The 21636-nt window shown below is 35.8% G+C and overlaps 1 protein-coding gene across 2 annotated transcripts in view; it reads right to left on the bottom strand.

Moving 5' to 3' along the window:
- GALNT7 (polypeptide N-acetylgalactosaminyltransferase 7) overlaps positions 1-21636 on the bottom strand; it is a 192685-nt gene that overhangs the window by 88493 nt on the left and 82556 nt on the right. For both annotated transcript variants that reach the window (XM_031941888.1, XM_031941886.1), the window contains exon 2: positions 2686-3146. In XM_031941888.1, the coding sequence (XP_031797748.1) occupies positions 2686-3146 (461 nt within the window). The remainder of the gene's footprint in view (positions 1-2685; positions 3147-21636) is intronic.

Below are 21636 nucleotides of genomic sequence, written 5' to 3'. Positions count from 1 at the left end.
AAATAGGACATTTGTAATGTGCTTTGCAAACTTTAAAGTGCTATGTGTTTATCATAATTAGCCTCAAATACTTATTAGCTAATTGACCATGACCAAGTCACTTAATGACCAAGGCTCAGTTTTTTAACCTCTAAATGAAGGATTGGATAGATGGCTTCTACAATGCTTTCTTGTTCTACAACTATGATCTATGATTTATGTAATACTTGATTTTTTTCAAAGTTCTTTCAAATCCTCCAAGATCCTTTTGAGCTCCAAAGATATGAAGCAGTGATATTCTACAACTTACTGTCTTATTTTATAAATGCAAGCGAGGTAGCAGAAAAAGTTAAATATTTAATTCACTGAGGAAGTCATAACTATTTCATCTTTTAAAAAATTCAAAACAAAAACTTCAGATTATATACCTTGAATTTTGTTACTTTTTAGGAGAAAGATGCAAAGAAAATCTGTTTCTAAAGCATCCATTCACAGTACAATAATAGGGGAAGGGAGAACCCTAAAATTCTAAATACACAAGAAGCAAATGCATGATTTTTTGCAGAAAATAGTAAGGTAGGTGAAGTCATTTTTGGCTCAGCCCACTAAGGGAAAAAAAAAAAAAAAACCCTAGACACAGCTCCCTCCAAAAACAGTCATTCAATCCTTTTAATAAGCAATCAACAGCCAGTAAATTACTCAGGGAGTGTAATTCACAACCGCAATGTACATAAGTATGAGTCAAGTGAGCAGCTGGGCAGTTCTGTGCTGGGTTTTGAGTGTGCAGATACTGGTCTGAAAAGACAAGAGCAAAACCACGGTAACAAACAAGCTCCGGTGTCAGAAGCCACAGCTGGGAAAGCAACCCAAAACTTGGCATTCAGATCCTATGGTTGGTTGGCTCCTGCTCTAACGGTGGTGAGCTGCAAAGGTGAAAAAGGCTCACCTTCTCAAGGCAGGGCTGGCCAGGCCTGTGGGTGACTGATGGTCTGCATACCCTGCTCTTCTGTCCTTGGGGAGTGTTTGGGGAAAAGGTGATGGACACTCACTAAGTTAAATGTGCAGATTGCATGGTCTGGGAGAGTGGCTAAAGTGCACAGGATCCTGCCAATTCTCAGTCTGAAAGAGCTGATTGTCTTCTTTCTGAATGTTTATTTTTAAAAGCATGTGCTTATGATCTTTCTCATTGTGATTTAGGAACAATGTAGGGCAGCCACTATGCTGGTTTTAAACCTGTTCTCTCTAAATAATCTCCGTGTTGACAAGGGGAAAAAAATCTGCCCTTTCCCCAAGGGTTTCCCCGAAGCAAGTTCTGGTAAGAATCCAGATTCCAAAAAAGGCTGCTGGGAGATAGACAGTGTAGGTAAAGAAGAATGTTAAGGTACTCATGGGACAGGTTCTCATACATCAATATGTTTTAACAGAAGATATACAAGTCTGACCATTTCTTTTACTTATTAGGGAACTGCTATTCTGATTTCCTCTTAATTGATAACAGGGAGAACAAACTGGATAATGACATCAAATGTTAAAAGTAATCGAATTTTTTATTTTTCTGATTTTAAAATGGGAAAATTGTGGAAAATCACAGGATCATAGTTTTAGAATTTGGAAGGACCTCAGATGTCATTTAGTCTAAACCCCTTCATTTTACATATAAAACCACCTGTAAAATGAGGGGATTAGATACTTAGAAAGGTTAAATAGGCAATATGGTTACATGGCTAGTGAGAGTCTGAGGCAGGCTGTGACCTCACATCAAATCATTAGTATTATATATTCTATACTTTGAAATTCTGTAATACTATAAATTAGACTTGTAGGGCAAGGTCAACACCATCCTTTGAGAGGAGGGCAAGGAGTGCTCATAGAGCTTACATGGACACAGTCCTCTGCTGTCATGAAATACTTTCATAGGCATCAATGCCTTTGATTCTCCACAATAGACAGGATATAGGTAATACAAATATAGCTGAACTCTTTTTATGATAAGGAAACTGAGGGGGTAAAAAGGTGAAATGTCTTATCCATGTTCATATAATAAATAGGTAGATGAAAGGGTAAGGGGACTTCTCATAGAGCAAGGTATTTAGAACTGAAGTATGTCAGACTTTTTACTACTAAGCCATTCATCAAAAGAGGCAAGAATAAGGCTGTATCCAGTTGAACTGAGAGTTCTAATGAGTCCAATAAATGAAACTGGAGAAAAAGGGGAAGAATACAGATAAACAGATGGCAAAATTGTAAACATCTATAAAAGGAAACCAGAAAGACCACAGATCATGGAGGGAAATGACTAGAACAAGTTCTGGGGGTTTTTTGGTTGTTGTTGCTGTTGTTTTTTCAAAGCACAAGACAGCAGATGCTGGAAGAGAGATTACCGAGAGAAAGAAGATTAAAAAAAAAAATCCCACTATTGAAAAGATCAGTGAACATAGTACTGAAAAAGTTAATGTAAATAAACTTGTCTCTAATTAGGGAAAATATATGTAACTAGAAATCTTACCTGAACCCTCAATTAGGAATCTAAAAATTATAAAGCACAACTCTGCTTGCTTACCCCATCTCCTACAAATCACCATTTTGAACTACCGGGCTCAGTTAGTCCTTTTAAAAGAAATAAATAAATATCTTCCCCTTATCTATGACTTTGCAAATCCCAAACCAAACCACCCCCATCAGAACAGTAAGAGGACATCTGCTTACTCTTCTTGTCGCAAGTCATTGATGCTGCGGTCTAGTGAGATCATATCACTTGCCACCATGTTAAATCCAAACTCTTTAATGCTGGCATGAATGGACTCTTTGTAGTCTGGTCCCAAAACATATGGCTTTGCTTCCTCTCCAGGGCCACCAAGAACACCATGAGGTTCAGGTTCTTTGGGTTCAAAATTACCAATGATTCCTGGGCGGAGCACAGGATCATGGTAGATAAGTGTCTGAGGCTTAAAAGTGAGATATTGTCTCTGGAGGGCATTTTGTTGGTTGATACCCCCAACTTGATGCTCCTGCTCGTTTTTGGCTTTGTTTTTTCTTCTAATAGACTCCAAGTCCACTTCTACCCCTTCCACATGGGGCCAAGGTACCACAGGTTTGAATCTGTCACCCCCAGCAGCTAATCCATTGCTTCCTCTGTTAAGGAGGGGAGCATTGACATCTCTGCCTTCCTATACAAAGGGAAAAAAGGTATACAATGAGCACATTAGGGCAGAATTTATGAAGCTAATTTTTACATTTTAAGAAAGCAAAAAGAGGCAATGATAAAATAGTTTAAAGTGTAAATCCGAAACAGTTCATTCATTAGAACCTTTCTACTGGAAGGTATCTTTTATGCTGGGAACTATATATGAAAACATCACTTCCTAGAAATCCTCTTTCCATGCTAAATAAGAGAGGGCATTCCCTTATAGCCTCTGCTTATGAACCTTGTCTTGTCTCAAGTTTCTGAAGGAAACAAATTATTAAGACCCTAAATGGTGAGGGTTAGGGTTACATTAAAATGAAAACTTAAAAAACAGGTTGTGTTCTACAGGATGTGGTTTCTCTGACAGTCCGGCATATGATAAATAAAGCAGCCTGGTGGCAACTATATTGGGTATCATCTATCATTAGGCTGGTTGGCTCCATGCCTGGAATGACATGGGACTCAGGTAGGGGTTTGTATTCAATGGACCCGAGTCAGAATTTTCCTGCTCAACAGAAGAGACTTGAATGACTCTGACCAGCTCAGTTTGGAGGACCTGGGTTATAAATCATGGTTTAGGGACCACAATGTTGATGCCTTTTAAAAGGTAGCAGTGGTATAATGGTACAAATAGCAGCATTCTGCAAAGATTGCCTTACAATTCTCTCCTGTCCCCTTTGTATCACAGCCCTATGACCAGAGAAGACCTCAGAATCTTGTTTAAGATGAAGGTATCTGTTAATCAAATCTGACCTTCTATCTTTTTCTGTCTGCCTCTTTGGAGTTGAAAACAGATACAATATATAAAGACAAAGCTTTTAGAAAGGGGCTCTTTGGCCATAAGAGCAATATGCAGGAATTCTGTTCTACTGGGATTCCAGGAATGATTTCATGAGAGCATGAAAATTAGAGTAACTGGAGAAGACAAAGACCTTCCAAGGGTGTTACAGGCCATCTTGCTATAAGGGGCAAAGTCTCAGGGTGGTAATGGCCATACCTATGAACAAGAAGATATAAAACTAGTCCAAGATTTTGCTTTGCATTAAGAGATGATTCCCTAGACATACTATATTAAAACATACTTTTCTCTCCCTTCCTCCAACCCCTCCACTCCAGTAACTTTACTTCCAATTCTGAGATTCTCTGCTATCAGACAAAAGGAGTCACAAATACAACTAAATTAAAACTTTATCTTCAAGGCGAAGCTGGAAGTAGCACATGAGAGAATACAATAATAAATCTGAAAATCTGAGTTGGAATTGTGATGTAGTTCATTCAAAGAAAAAGAGGAATTTCCAGAGCACTGGATAATAAGGGGGCAGACTTCAGGTCTATTCTAGAGGATGGGATGATAAATAGCAACTCATATTTTTTCTCACCTAGGTGGAGGTAAATAGGAAAAGTATTATTAATTTCCATTTTACAGATGAGGAAACTGAGTTTCAAGGTGGCTAAATGACTTGCTCATTATCCTATAGTCAGTGTGTAAATTGGTTCATCTTAGATTCCCATGAAAGTGATTAGTTTGGGGTTAGAACAAAGATTTCATTGGTGTAAGAAATTATGGTTAGGAAATTCCCTATATTTATTCACAGAAGAACCTATTCTACAACTTAGAGTTCCCTTAAGTGCTATCAAGTTAAATGATTTGCCCAGGAAAAAGCAGCCAGTCTTTGTCAAAGACAGAAGCTGACTTAATGATTCCTAAATCAGCTCTATTCACTATACTGCGTTACCAGCCAAAAATATGAATCATGATGAATGTGATCATTCTTGAACTCATGCAGGGCTCCATGTCTGTGCCATGAAGCAATGACAAGAAAAAGAGTTCTTAGAAGAATCTTTAATTGATTCAAATCCCATGTTTGTCTACCTTAAAAAAAGCATTTTGATCTCTTCTTGAAGATCTTTAACCCCTGGCTAAGATGACAAGAAAAGATAATGATAAATGTTGGGGGGGATATGGGAAAATACTAATGCATTTTTAGTGGAGTTGTGAACAGACCCAACCATTCTGGAGAGCAATCTGGAACTGTGCCCAAAGGGCTATCAAACTGTGCATACCCTTTGATTCAGCAGTTTTTGAAAAGACATGAAGTAGAGAGAACAGGACAATTCTAAATTCCAAACCACTTGTCAGAACAAACTCTATGAAAGGATTCTGAAATTATCATAGGTTCTTGGGAATCTGAAATAAGTAACTTCTTATACTTTACAACAGAAATATCAACAAGGCTGGTGGCTTGCAGGATGCCTCAAACACCCAGGCTAGCCCCAACTAGATTAAAATGTAATTGGGAAATAGTTAAAAAGATAAAGAAAAATACAATAAAACATAGTTAATATCACATTTTATAATTAAGTCAAGATACAACCTGCAAGAATCCTTATACATAAATTAGTGACTCAGTTTTTAGCTGTTTTTGATACTGTTGCTCCACAATGAGCCCACAGTTTAGGACAGAAACTAGCTATGGAACGTCATTGTAAGAAGGAGTTCACAAGAAAATTCTGGGGTGTGAGAAATCTGCCAAGAGAGACTGGTATCTTCTCTGCACCTTAAAGAGCTTCCTGGGGCACTGAGGTGGTTTCTCCAGAGTGACAGAGCCAGCATATTTCAAAGGCTAGAATGTATTTTAGAAAAGTTAAGTGACTTATTCAGTATCCTATTGCTAGTTTGTATCTGAAGCAGGATCTGGATTCAGGTCTTGATGACACCAAATAATGTGTCTTTACACATTGCATCACCTCAAGTCTTCACAGCTCTGAAGCACTGAGTCATACAGAGTGACTTCTCAAATGTTATTAGATAGTTAGATGGTTTAATGCATAAAGTATTAGGTCATGAGACAGGAAAATTTGAGTTCAAATCTGCCCTCAGACACTGTGTGACCATAGACAAATCATTCAAGCTCAGTTATATATTTTTGTGAGGGTCTTATATAATATTTATAAAGTGCTTTACACAGTACTCAGTACATAGTAGGCTATATATATATATATATATATATATATATATATTAGCTATTGTCACTATTAGCAAATAATTATCATTATTTGCTAATATATAACTACATAATATTTATACTACATAATATTTATACATATTATATAACTACATAATAAATTATATTAGTTAACAAATATTTGTAGGGCCTGAGATAAAGATATTAATGTAATGGTCACTCTGGATTGTCTATCTAGCTGCATATCATAATCTGAATCTTCCTGAAGCTAATAAGAAAAGTAGGGGGCCAGATTGCCTTTGGGAAATTGCACAGAACTGTGCTTCTGCCTGTAAGCATCTTTTTAATAGGCATATTTTTTCTATAGTGTTTTATCTATGAGTCATATAATTTTATAGCCACAGAAAGATTGAAATGTGGGCTCATAATCCTAGCCAGCTACTAATGCTCCCTTCCCTTTCCTCTCAAAAAAATGACTGTATGTTGATAGTGTATATAATTATGCCATCTCTTCCAACAGAACATAAGCTAGGGATTATTTCATTTTTGTTTTTGTATCTTCAATGCCTGGTACATAATGGAGACAGAAAATGGATTTGTGATTTCTTAGATATAAGGAACTTTCACATGAGAAAACTTCCTCTACTACTATAGGTAGATAACTTCCTTGATAGTCTTACTATAAAATGGCCTACAGCATGCACAGTTTTTAAATGATTTGCCCAAAACTGAGTGGCCAGTTTTTACCAGAGGCAGGACAGATATTTCTGACTTCCAAATGTTGCTTCACACATTATAGGGATGTAATAAACTTGATTAATGAACTGAAACTCACCCAAAGGACAATGGAGAAGCACATGGTAGATATAAGGAAGTTGCAATATTACAGGAGAATAATTATTCTAGAATTTAATAGTGTAAAAATTGTCAAGGGGCAGCCAGGGTTGTAAGGGATCGAGAACCAGACCTGAAGTCAAGAAAGATTTATCTTCCTGAATTCAAATTCAGCCTTAGTAGATAATTTACTAATTGGGTGATCTTGAGCAGCTTAACCCTGTTTGCCTCAGTTTTCTCATCTGTTAAATAAGCTAGAGAAGGAAATGGTAAACTACTTCAGTATCTTTGTCAAGAAAAATCGGGACAGGGTCATGAAGAGTTAGACATGACTGAAAAAGGTTGTCACTGGAAAAAAAAAACATATGACCAGGAAAAAAAGCAGAGCTGGATAAGCAGGAAGAATGGGTCCTATTCCTATAAGCTCATCTCTATTATTTCTATGCAATGTCAAGTTCAGGAGAAGAAAGTGTCTAGTTAGCACTCTGGTTAGCTGTATTGGGGGGATTTATAGGATGATACAGACAAGAACAATGAAGAAGGGGTAGACACATATATGGAAGAAATACCCACACTGATGAAATCACACTCTCCAATTACATAAAGTGACAATCCAACTGAAATCAACTTAGAATCATCATGTCAGACTTTCACAGTTAGGAATTCATAAGATGACCATGATAAAGGAATGGATTCCAAACTCCCATACTCTAAGAATATGTACCTTCCTTCTCCATCACTGAGTGGTAATTAAGAGTCTAATAATAATTGAACAAAAGTAAAAATAATAATAATTAAAACATGGTCTATCTATAAACTCCGGCTGTCTGTTTCTGCAGCCAAATTCAACAAATCCCAACTGACTAAGGATAGAAAAGAGAATCACTGGCCAATCTTCCAAGGTCAGCCTATTCATGGAGTGGAAATATACTGGAAAATAATGTCACTTCTAAGCAGATGGTGGTTAGGTCAGGCTACTCAACACAGCCTCTCCCTATTCCAAAGCTAAAATAAAACTAAATTGTTTACAATATTTTCCTAAGATGTCTAGGCTTTCAAAGGAGTGATATGACCTCAAAGGGATTTAGAAAAATGGTCCTTGGAGATCATGTAAGCATCACTGGCTTAATCAGATTTAGGGCGGTAAGCAAACTGTGACAATAAGCAAAATGCATACAAAGAATTTAATGGAAGACTTATGTAAAGCCCCAGTTCCCTTCAGGAATTACTTTTGGGTATTCAGCCTTTCAAAAATGGCCACTGCTGAATAACATGTATTCTATTTACAAGATTCCATATGACCAGGGAATGTTAAGAACTAACCAAGCCAAACCTGGCTCTGCAGCTCAAGAATGTGAACCCAAAATATCTTTTCAATAAAGAAAGCTGTTGTCTGCAGCTTCTCTCTGCAGCTAACTGAGCCAGTTAGTTTTTACCTAAGGGAACTGGTATTCCAAGTATAACGAATGGGACAGAATGAGTAGGCAAACGAAACAAAATAAGGTCTCCACCCATGTCTTAATCTTAAAGGTTCAATGATTATGGGTGGGAGCATTCAGGGAAGCTCTAATGTCAACAAAGATCCTTGCCTTATACCCTAACTAATAACCTCTCCCAGATGCTAATCACCTTGGATTTCAAAAGCTATAAGGTTAGATCTCATTGGGATCACAGATTGCGTCTAGGTTTTACATAGGACTTTAAATTCTAACAGAAGAGTTTATGTTTAATCTAAGCAATAGGAAACTACTGGAAAACTGTAAAAAACAATTAAAAATAAAAAAGGGGGGCTGACTAGATAGATTCAAAGGTTCATTTCAACTAGGTCATGATGTTTAAAAGGCAGAAAATTGGTGCTAGACAACTGAGCTCTACATCCCACAAATTCTCCTGTTTCTAGGAAAGGGCTGGAATCACTAAAAGGATGATATACTTAAAAGGTAAATAAATCAGGCCCTAGGTACTAAGGCAGCTTGGACACATGGGCATGTTTCTGTTGGGAAAAGTAACTGCATAGTCACAACATATGAAATATTTATCAGAGCTGCAACAAACAGGGACTCCTTGAGATGGCAGCCTTAGAATATTGCATGTGTGGTTATGTAAACCAATAAAATTCACATCGAGATGCCCTCAGTTGCTATACAGGCAAAATCTGGAATCTGTGTTTGCAAACCTGACTCATATATTGCCTCAATTTTCTAAAAGCAGAGGCTTGTTATACTTAGTGACAACACAGTCGCCTAAAGAAAACAGTTCTATGCATCCTAAATCCCAAAGCCATTAGGTTTACTTTTGCAAACATAAAAATTGGAACCAAAGTGGGGCTGGAGAAGAGAAAGCTGGGAAGCTTTTGCAAATATGAAATACAGCCCACTATGAATTATAGACATTTGTGAATCGCTGCTAGCAAATTTTTAGTCCCAGTGAATTTTTCACCTTCTTTTTCTTTTTCAAATCTTCATATGATTTTGGGCTGCTTCTTCTACCATCAGTAAAAATGCATGTAGAGAATTAAAGCTCATTTTAAAGTCAGCTTAATAATAACAACTAACATTTCAATAGTAGTTATTATGTGCCATATGCTTTGAAATTATGATCTCATTTGATCATCACAACAATCCTGGGAGATGGGTGCTATTATTATCCCCATTTTACAGATGAGGAAAACTGAAGCAAATAGAGGTTAAGTGACTTGGAGGCTGAATTTGAACTCCGGCCCATTTTATTCACCACACTTTTGCTTAAGCAAAATAAAATTAAGAATAAACTAAAGGGATTACACTTCTCTTTTCCACACTGAGAGTGTTTGGGGCATTCTGGAAAATCCAGGTATAATTTTTTGGTCCTCTGTATCAGAAAAGAAGTCTGACTTTTTTCTTTTACTTTTATAGGGTGCTTACAGTACCTTACTGAAAAATCTGGGTTAGCATTACTCAATACTATACACATATTTTATGCAATTCAGATTTCCTATACTTTTTCTGCGTCTTTTACTGGTCTTCATATGGCTTCTGTAAAACTCCTCCCAAATTCCCATTTAATTCCTTATGCCATCCGGTTAGATATCAAAACTGCAATGGGGGAAAGTCATAATGTGGAAGGAATAACCATACAGCATATGGTTCATTCCAAGACCAAAAAAAAAGGTGATTGTAGGTTAATCCACTGTCATTATAATGGGTAACTGAAAGACTAATAAAATCGAACTTTCATCAAATTCCAAATTAATGATCAAATAGATGGGGAAAATATAAAACAATCATCTGATTAGCTTTTATGAGTAGTTTCAGATCAATGGGCAGACAGATGGGAGAAATGTCCCTTTGGGTATACATATTAAAAAAAAAAAAAGATAAACACTTATAAGCTGTCTGTAATTTATAGGAATAACCTTTCTTCCCACACACTGAGTAGACCGTCTGTTGAAGATTTATGGGAAGAATAAGAATTTGAGTGGTATCATTAGGTTATTAGATCATTAGATTAGATTAGGAGCCCCGTATCAACACTTCCATAGAATTATGATCTCATCGAACCATCTCTGGCCTATATAGTAACCTAGTGCTGTACTATGTGGCTATGCTGACAAAGATTCAGCTTACATCACTGGAGAGAATATTCACATTGGTGAGATCATGGATCTACTATGGAATTAAAATACTATTAAGAAGCTGATTTGTGAGCATTTAAAATGTTGCCCATAATTATCAGCATACTTCATCCAGGACAGATTAACCTCATTTCCCTTTTTGACAGGGTTATTAGACTTACAAGCAAAAGAGAAACTGAATATCAAGATTTCAGCAGTATTTATAAAAGTTAGAATAAAAGGACAGAGCTAATAAAATAAATTTTAAGAGCAATAGATGAAAAGCATTGTTCTTGGGCTTAGAATTTAACTTCCTAAGTTCAAGATAAGTGAATGAATAAAAAAGCCTTCACTAAGAATTTACTGTGTACCAGATCCTGGACTAAGAGCTATAGATTCAAATACAAAAAACAATATAATCCCACTATCCTCAAGAAACTTATACTCTGGGGCAGCTAGGTGGTACAGTGGATAGAGCATCAGCCCTGAAGTCAGAAGGACTTGAGTTCAAATCTAGCCTCAGATACTTAATACTTCCTAACCTGATCTTGGACAAGTCACAACCCCAATTGCCTCAGAAGAAAAAAAAAAACTTCTTAAACTTTTTTTCCCCAAATTTTCTTTTTAGACCTTATTTTTCTCCTTCCAACCATTTCTTCTACTTCTAGTTAAGAAAGCAAGAAAAACAAAACTTCTGTTAGAAACATATATATATATATTTTTTTTTCCAATTATAATGGAATTCCCACATTGACCATGTTAATGTATATCTATATACACATATATCATATATATATGCCTATGTGAATATACACATACAGATCATAATATGTGTGTATGTTCATCTTACTGAGATCATTACCTCTATTTTAGATAGGGGTAGCAAATTTCATCTTGGGTCTTCTGTAGTTGTGATTGATCACCATATTGATCACAATTCCTAAGTCTTTCAAGGTTATTTTTACAAGGTTGCTACTATTATATAAATTGTTCTCCTGATTCTGCTTCTTTCACTGAGAAGTAGCTGTTATATTCTTATATTTGTGTACCCAGCCAAAAGTTATTTTTTACACATAATAAATGCTTAATAAATGCTTTTTCATTCATTTTCTATATCTCAGCCAACACATGAGTTCAAATCTTCAGTGACATTCTCATCCACCTCCATTTTAAGAAGGTCTGAATTATTTTTAAAAGGGAAGTATCTGAGGTGCAGTGGATAAAGTACAAACCCTGAAGTCAGGAGGACTTGAGTTTAAATGTGACCTAAGACACTTAATACTTTTTAGCTGAGGGATCCTGGGCAAGTCACTTAATCCCAATCGCCTTAGCAAAAAAAAAAAAAAAAAAAATGGTTACTGTATTTATTCTCCCAGATATTTTAATTCACTCAGGACTACTCCTTCTAGTTCTCTGATTAACTGATCTTTTAGAGCAATGCTTTCATCCTTCCTGAACATGAACAAATCTGCCAAGAAAATAAGGAATAGGTAAAAGAAAATAAAAGGTCTTTTCCCTAGAGGTCAAATTCATTTTTTTTTAACTTTTAAAGCAATTATTCTTATTTTTTTTTAAGGGTAACTATTTAAACTACTTTTTTTTTTTATTTAATAGCCTTTTATTTACAGGTTATATGCATGGATAACTTTACAGCATTAACAATTGCCAAACCTCTTGTTCCAATTTTTCACCTCTTACCCCCCACCCCCTCCCCTAGATGGCAGGATGACCAGTAGATTAAACTACTTTTTAAAAAAAATTTTACAATAGCTTTTTATTTTTCAAAATACATGCAAAAATAGTTTTCAACATTCACCTTGCAAAACCTAGTGTTCCACATTTTTCTCACTCCCTCCCCCATTTCCTCCCTCTCCTAGACAGCAAATAATCCAATATAGGTTAAAAGTGCACAATTCTTCTAAACATATTTCCACACTTATTATGTAGAGGTAAAATTTTTAATTACTTTTCTCCAAAATCCTTTGAAAACCAGTATCACATACTATGTTCCTTAGAAGGTATGTATCTTTAAAAGCTTCCTAAGTTTTGTTAGCCAACATTTAATTTCCATAGCCAACTTCAAATCAATTACACAATTTACAAGCCTGATAATATATTTCCTTCTTTGCATGTGTTCTACATTAGGAATCTACCATATATGCCTAACCTATATATCTTTGTGAATATTTTCTCACTTTCTTTTTCTGTTAACTTCAGTTCTGTTATTTTGGAAAATAAAATGAATCTTCTTGATTCAAAGTATGTATAGAACAATTTTCTACAGACACCTGCTTATCTCCAAATATGTATATATCTGAGTGTGTACACACACGCGCACGTGCACACACACACACGTTTATGTTTCCATAACCAGCTGCCAAAAACAATTTTAAAGTACACATCTGAACCTGTCACTCCCTTATCCATTAAGTTCTCCTGGCTCCCTATTGCTTCATTAGCAACAAATACAAGAACCTTAATAAAATGGTTCCTGTCTTTCTTTCAAAATTTATTAATGCATTACTCTCCTTTCTCTTATTCTACGGTCCAGCCCAACCAGTTTGCTCTCTGTGTCTCATTTATCTTTATGTCACCTTCCACCTTGATGCTCTTGGATAGGCTAACCACAATTTCTAACTCATTTTTGCCTCTTACTATTGTTTGTTTCCTTAAAACCTCATCTCAAGGACCTCCTCCTTGAAACCTTTCCCATGTCCCCAAGTTGCTAGTACTTTCCAACCCATGCCTTTGAATTTACTTTGTAAATTTTTTTTTTTCCTAAATGACATATATCTTCTAGATAAGCCCCTTACCTTCTAGGAGTTCTAGGAACTCTGGAAATTGCAGAGAAAGTGTCCATGTGCATTGGTAAAGGAAGTTTCCTCATCTGAGAATCCCCTGTATGAATGAATCACAGATCTAGCCTCCATCCTTTTGAATTTATGTTAACACAGAAGTACTTATACATATTGTTTCCTCTGAAAGAATATAAGCTCCTTGAAGGCAAGAACAGTTTCATTTAGTCTCTGTCCCTCAGATCCTGTTACAGTTTTTGTCACATAATACTAGGGGCTTGTTGATTATTACACGCATATTTGGGAAACTTGTACTTTCCTTCACTCCAACAGAAAAAGAAAAAAAATAATGATCTGATACCTAAGGATCAGTTAGATCAAGCCAGACTTCAGAACTATTACCTCTCATTTTCCAAATAGAAATGGAGGAAAAAGCTTAGAATGGTCTATAAAAGTATTACAAAGTAAAGAGCTTCATTATGAAGATGATGTGTTTTTTTAAATAGTATAATTTCACTTTTTAATATGTGTCTTCTGGGGCTGTCAAGATCATTAATCTTCTGATTGGGCCTGGATCTGGGAATGACATAATAATGGATATTTCCCTGTGAGACAAGATACCATTAAATCCTCAGTTCTTTCAAAACAACATAAATTTGAGTTGGTTATAATCAATCTAAGATATAGTTATTCAAAATCACTTTTGTTTTTAAAGTACATCAATGTACCAAGTCAGCTAGTTAAAATAAGCTTTCAATTTTCAATGTAGTAAGTAAAAGGGGGAAAATGGATTTTCTACAGAAACACTATCTTTCTCTGAATTAACATTAGCAGGGAAAGCATACTTTTAATGCCTAGTACCTTTACCTTTCCTATACTAAGGCAGGGTTTTCCTGTAACACATTTCTGTAGACCACAGGAAATTTTATAGTTAAGCAAAGACCAAATGAAGTAGGACAATGAAGCACAGAATACCTAGCTTGTATGCCATCTGTTGTTAACTTTCTTGATATACATCAATTTAAATTCCATTAGCTGGAGCTAATGGGGGGACAGGAGGAATCCAACCCAGAGAGGGAAATAGTTCCTACTTTTCTCACAAATCTAAAATTATGAGTAGTCATTTCTTTCTTTAGATTTGGATAAAATAACTTTTCAAAAGGAAATCCTGTATTTCAGAGAAAAAAAGTGCTTTCTACCTATGGCTAAGTTTATATATTGGTGCTTATCTTAAGTTCCACAAAGCCCATTTTGGGACCCTAAACAGGTTACTGTCCACACAGCCAATTAGTAAATTAACTGTGCTTTTGTGTATATTTCTTTTCAAAGCTAATTATTTGTTTAATTGCTCTGATCAAAGCTATTACCACAGAAAACCATTTGATGAGCTGTGGAAGGGTAAAGAGAAATGGACTTGTGAAATTCAAAACATACTTGTGAGATGAAAACAGCATTTCTTTGCTAAGGACCTTTAATGAGGCTTAAACAATAATGCTGAGAAGTGAAGTAGAAACAGGCATCCAGGCTTATTCCTGGATGTCCCACAGGACCCTCAAAATCAGCAAGTCCAAAGTCGAGCTGATTTTCATTCCCCCCTCAAACCTGTTCCTTATTTCAACTTCGCGTTTGAAAGCTGGAGGGTCAATTCTTACTCTTTTCACCAATTTACATGAATATGCTAATTGTACTTCCTAGTTATTAATATAAAAGAATCCAGTCCCAAGTTATATGGTATAAAGTGCCTTTGACAACCAGTAACTGGCATTAAATAAATTAGCCCGATTTTATCTTTTGGAGCCTTTTCTAGAGTATATGTCAGATAATCCCTGAAGGTGTTTAATTTGTTTTACATTATTATTTTAGTCTGTAAGGAAGGCTTAGAAGGGCAAGGCTGTATTTGAGGACTACAATACACCCACCTCAATACTGTGTGATTATTTAGGATCCTGTACAGATAATTAAAGACATAAAACATCTGGGGGCATCATAAGGTTGCTGTAGGTAGGCTATTGTACATTGCTGTATGAATCATTACTGGGTTTTTGAAGAAAAACTTCCAGATATGTTTGGTTCTTAAAATATAGCCTGTTTTATGAAAATGTAGTTATTATCATAGAGTAGGTTATGCAAACAAAAAATCCATTAACACACTACTTTGCAAAGTGCTTCATGAGAGGTGTGGGTGAGGATGGGGGAGGTTTTGTGAATCTGTAAGCAGTACAATGGATAGAGTACTTGTCTTGGAGTCATCTAACCTGAGTCGGCCTTAATCTTATTTTTAAAAAATAGAGACAATGATAGCGCCTCTCCCTGAGTTGTTGTGAGGATCAAATGAGAACACATTAAAATGCTTTGCAAGTCTAAAATACTATATAAATGCTATAACTTTCTTAATGTTATATATTATATAAACATTATTATATAATCTTAAGTTTCTCTGTGTGTTCTCCCCACACACACACATACACATATAGACACATATACACGATGATGAATGCATGGTGAAATGAGTAGGTGATGCACAGATTTTTAAACAGAATCATTTGGTGGAATAAGAAATATAAATGAACACTGCAAAACTTCAGGATAATGGCAACAGAGAGTTTGGAGCCAGAAGATGAGAGACAAATCCTGTCTCAGACACTTATTCGTTATAAGTGAATGTTTAACCACTCCTTGCCTTTTTTTTTTATAATTTCAGAAAAAAAAAAGGAGGGGGGGGGGTGTTAGGGAGATGGGGAATAAGATAGAGTTGGTCTAGATGCTCCCTTTCAACTCCAAATCTTTATTCTTATGAACAATTCCTAAGGGAGAAGCAACATTAACAACCAACAGGGTTAATATGACTAAAATTAAAACCACAGTTAACACTTCTCTGTCTATTTATACAGTCCCTTGTGGGTTCTGATTGTTTATCCAAATTGGTTAGGCTTTTCACTACCTGGGAAAGCATAGGGTTGCCAGACAACCTCTTATAGATAACTTATAAATTGCAATTAAGTTTAATGTCAAAACTGTTCATTTGGACAAAGAGGGTGGTATCCCGGTGGATGCTTCTTACAGAGAAGTACTCATTTATCATCATGCTTTAGTTCTATCCACTAACATGATAGTTACACAGTACAGTTGAAAAAAATGGTCACATCACTGTTTTTAACCCATATTTCCACCTGGTGATTCCAATGAATCACCACTAATGACTCCTGAATCTTCTCTAAAACCTTATAGAAAATTATATCAATGAGAAAACTAGAAATGATTCTTGTGACTTCTTGGGGAATGGTCAAGGAGGGCAGCAAATGTGTAGAAATTAAAGTTAAAAAAAGAGTCAAATCAGGCATTTGTGTATCAACAGATAGTATGTAATGTTCTGTTAAAAGTTTAAAAAACAATGTCCTTAAATTTAGGGTGAGGCTTGGGAAAACATATAAGATGTTTGATATAAAATAATGCTTTCTAGAGGGGCTAGGAAAATCACCTGTGGAAAAGAACTGACAGATTTTTTTAGGACAGATATTCAACTAGAAATAGAGGATGAGGGAAGGGTGGCAATGTCACTCATTTCATGTCAAGACTGAGAATTTATATTAGGAGGGTGAGATGAAGGAAGGACACCCAAAACAGTATGGGAAGGGACAACAGACATTCATATGGTCATGTGTTTAAAAAAAAAAATCAAACCAAAAAAAAAACCTCACCTGAAATTTTAACTCTTAGCCAGCAATGTTTTTTTCTCAATCAAGTTAATGTTTAAATAGGCTTCAACAATAATTGTGATGATAATAATAATAATGAAGGAGTAGATATAGTTTGCTCCAATAGGTCAGAAGCCCTGAAAGTTGCAGAGCTTGAGATTTGGATGCAGCACAGAAAATCTTGACTATTACAAGAAAGAAATCTTTAGTAGCTAAAGGGGCTTAGTTTAGACTGACACTCCCTCTATCAAGCTCACCTTTTTAGTCTAGAGTTAACTGAAGCTACCAGAATCATGGGACCCTTGAAATGCTCCCAAGTCCTAAATTCCATCAGGGGACATGGGTTTTTACTCCCACTGCCAGTCGTGGCAAGCCTCCCAAAGGTGTGAACATTCCCTAACATCTGAGAAGGGCTACAACAGCAAACCAGTTAGCCTCTCTTACTTAACTGTGATGAAAAGTCAGCTTAATTCAACAGGCATTTATTAATCACTGCGTAGTAGAGTATTGGGGCTGTTTGAGATAGAAAATGAGTAAGATGTGATCTCTGAAATGTTGATCCTCAAGTATTGAGGGTAAGAAATAAACATAAACAACCCCACTATATTATATGACATGACAAACTTATCAGAGAAAGTGATATGAAGCTCCATGTGATGTTGGAGGAGAAAAGAAAGTAGTTACCAAAAAAGGCACACTTTGTGTAGGAGATAACATGCCCTCATGCCCTTAGATTTTTAAGGAGAGGTGGATATAAATGCAAAGGGAAAAAGGATTAGAGAGGGCATTATGGATACAGAGAATTAGCATAATCAAATGCCTAAAGGTGGAAACATGCTGAGCACACATTTAGAAAAAAGGAGAAATGGAGGAACAGTAGGAAGGGGCATTCTGCGTCAATATTGTCAACTACCACAAAGATCAAGAAGGATGGGGACTGGAAATAAAATGGGTTTGGCAACCAAGCAATCATTTTTGACTATTAAGAGAACCATTTTAATAGATTAGTGGAGACAAAAGACAAACTACAAAAGGTTAAAAATAGAAGGAATGATGATGAAACCAATGTACTGGGTCCTCTGCAACTTTTCTCCAGATGTTTAGCTGTTAAAAGAGAAGAAAGAGATGGAATCATAGTTGGATGAGGAAGAAGGGTCAAATGAAGGTTTTTGTTTGTTTGTTTGGTTTTTTTTGGAACAAACAAAGCAAAGAAGAATGAGCCAGCGAAGGAGGAAAGCTTGAAGATAGGAAGGATGAATAAAAAGATGAATAACTGACATTTATACAGCACTTTACATTTCCTAATGTGCTTTGTCAACATCATCTTATTTGATCCTTAAACACTCCTATGACACAATATTCCAGATATTAAAGCTAAATTCTATAAATAAGGAAATTGAGCCTCAGCAATCGAGTGATTTTCTCCCTAGTTACACAATTAATTATGCCAGAGCTGAAATTTGAATCCAATCAATAAACATTTAACTGCTGCCTGGGTGATGGGCACTGTGCTAACCACTGAAGCAAGTCTTCCTGACTACAAATACACTCCTCTCCCTTTGGTACTTGTGGAGAAAACCCTAATGCATGAGATTAGTGATGAAGGTGTCTAGTTTTAATGAGGAGCGGGGGAGACCTCTAGTGACAAGAGAACAGAAGATGAGAGTGGATAATGTTGCTAAGAAGCTTTGAGGAGTGGATGAGGGGAGCTGAGGGAACTCAAACCCAGTGAGGGAACTCCTTGAACTAGAAGGCTAAATCATCTGGTACACATATGGCAGCTGTGTATTTGAGAAGAGAGAAAAAAGTTGGGGACAATCACTAAGGAGAAAGGTGGGGAGTCAACATGAGTAGAAAGGAGGATTTTCCAGCAATGCTCAAAACACAGTTGGAATTATGTATAAATGGATAGTCTGAACAGTCTTTACTATTTTGTGAACCTCTAGAGAACAAAGCTCTTGCTGCTCTGCACTATCATTTCTTTCTCTGAATGTCTCTTCGATTCACTGCCTTCTCCATTCTCTTTGCTAACCACTTGAATTCAGTTAATTATCGACTCAGGATTGGATTACTGCCCCAGCTTTCTAACATCCTTCAAGCTCACCCTCCATCCTAAACATCACTATTGGAACAATCTTCCTTAAATACTGCTTTTTACCTTGTCATTTGAACTGAGACTCAAAAACATATAATGGCTCCCTATTGCCTACTATATCAAGTCTCAAATCTCCTGCCTGGCTTTCAAAGTCTCTCACAAGCAAATGACACCTGTCTAACCCATCATTTCCTGCTACTCTGAAAGAAACGTCTTCCTCTTCAGTCAAGGAGGCCTCCTCCTTTGTTCCCTCCTGTATGATACTCATTACTATTTTTATTTATTTGCTCATGTTCTCCGTCAGTCTAAAATGTTTCTTTTCCTTTTCTCCAAAAATTACCCATCTTTCAATGCCCAAATCAAATCTTACCTCTTTCAGAAAGCCTTTTCTGACTGTTTCAGTCCACAATTCTTATCTGGACCATCTTTATCTTACGGAGGTAAATATATGGTTCAGTGGATACTACTGGATTTGGAGTCAGGAAGAGCTGAAGTCAAATCCTGCTTTGGATATATTTATTAGCTATGTGATTCCAAGCAAGTAGTTTAACTTGTATTTGTTTCCTCATCTATGAAATGGGAATGATAATAGCACTTATTTCATCAAATTGTTGGGAGGATATTTTTTTTTTAAGTTCACTTTATTGAAATTGTTTTGAGGGAATAAAAACATTCTTGCAAATTTCAATGCATTACAAAATGCTAGTTATATGCATGCCATTTTGTTTTCTTTCTCATTTTTTTCCTTTTTGATCTGATTTTTCTTGTACAGCAAGATAATTGTATAAATATGTATACATATATTCGATTTAACATATATTTTAACATGTTTAATATATATTGGATTACATGCCATCCAGGGGAGAGGGAGAGTGGAAGGAGGGGGAAAATTGGAACACAAGGTTTTTCAGGGGTCAATATTAAAAAATTATCCATGCATATATTTTGAAAATAAAAAGCTTTAATAAAAATATTATTGCATGCCATTCAAATGACTTTTAATTATTTCATGGTTTTGTCTCTCCAACTCTATTGTAAATTCTAGGTTATGAAAGGAAGTCTAGTCTAGAGTCTTGCTTGTTTTCCATTTTCCATTGTACCTAACACATATGTATTAGAATTAATTCACATCTATATAACAAACACTATTAGATTGCTAACACTTCTGTGAGGTAAGTAGTTTAAGAATTACCTTCCATTTAGCAGATGGAGAAATTGAGGTTGAGATAAAGTGACATCCTCAGTCCCATAGTTAGCAAATATCACTGATGAGATTTGAAATTACATCTTCTGACTCCAAATGGAACAACTTTACTGGAGTATAGGTATAGTATCGCTATTTGTTCCCTTAGTTCTCAACCCAGAAATGAAGGTAAGTACCTTCATAATTCGGGCCCCAGCAATTTTCCAAAAATATTTCAATGGACTAACAATACTTTGGGCTAATGCTTTGGGCTATGACTCCTGAGGAAAGGAGAGTATACAAACTGTTAAAGAATTAGGATCAACTTTTAAACTAAGATCAATTTAGTTTATAAGGTCTAATTAAAGAACTTCGATTTTGTATCCTCACTGACACTCTGGTAACCAGAAAGTATAGGGGAAGCTTGCCAAGTAACATTTTCTTCTACTCCTCCCCTCATCCTTAACCTACTAACCAATACAAACAATTCACAAAAACAAATACCAATGTACACAGGGGAGTTTGGAATTCCACATGTCCTTTATTTAATTTTTAAAATATTTTTTTTTTAAAAGAGAAGCTCTTCTTTTAAAATACATGTCAATGATCAGTTTTAATTTGTAGAAGCAGTAAAATGTTCAGAAGATAATTTTAAAAACCTTTATATTAACATAAACTTCAGGTTGTATTCAATTACTACTTCCCCCACAAATTATAAGCTCTGTTTCTGAGAAACGTCTAACAACAAAACATTACTGAACTCTGACAACTTGGATGAATGAAGCTGAACTGTCAAAGGTTTTTACAGTCATTTCAGGTGAGATTTTCCCAGATATAAAACAAAGGGAAAACAACTTCAACAAATCTGAGCAGAGAATTAAATGTTTTAGTCTTTTCTCAATAAATGATTACTAATATTGTTTTTCCCACATAGAGATGACCCCACTTACCTGCCTTGTATATCTGAGATTATATTTCCCATAATGATGAGGAATTTGTGTTAATATTTATCCTTTTGTAACTAGCAGTTACACAAATCCATCTAGGAGTAAACCATGGCCTTGGCCCCATTAGTCTTGTATTCTAAGTGAACTAGAAAACTAGCCAGAGATATCACTCAGCAAGAAAAAGAAGTCAAATTTCAGTGAAGAAACTTAATGGTTGGATCCTGAATTTGTCACTTAAGTATGAGTCAAGGGCTCTCTTTTCTCTTCACCTGCAAGCAAAAGATGTAGTTCTGAGGTGACAGGAAGGGGAGGAGGAAAAAAAATCACTCATAAAGCACTTACCTACATTATAATAACCTCTTTTCT

This window comes from Sarcophilus harrisii, chromosome 6 (genome assembly GCF_902635505.1).
Source record: "Sarcophilus harrisii chromosome 6, mSarHar1.11, whole genome shotgun sequence".
In the NCBI taxonomy this organism is placed as follows: Eukaryota; Metazoa; Chordata; class Mammalia; order Dasyuromorphia; family Dasyuridae; genus Sarcophilus; species Sarcophilus harrisii.
This window is presented reverse-complemented; position numbering and strand designations above follow the sequence as displayed.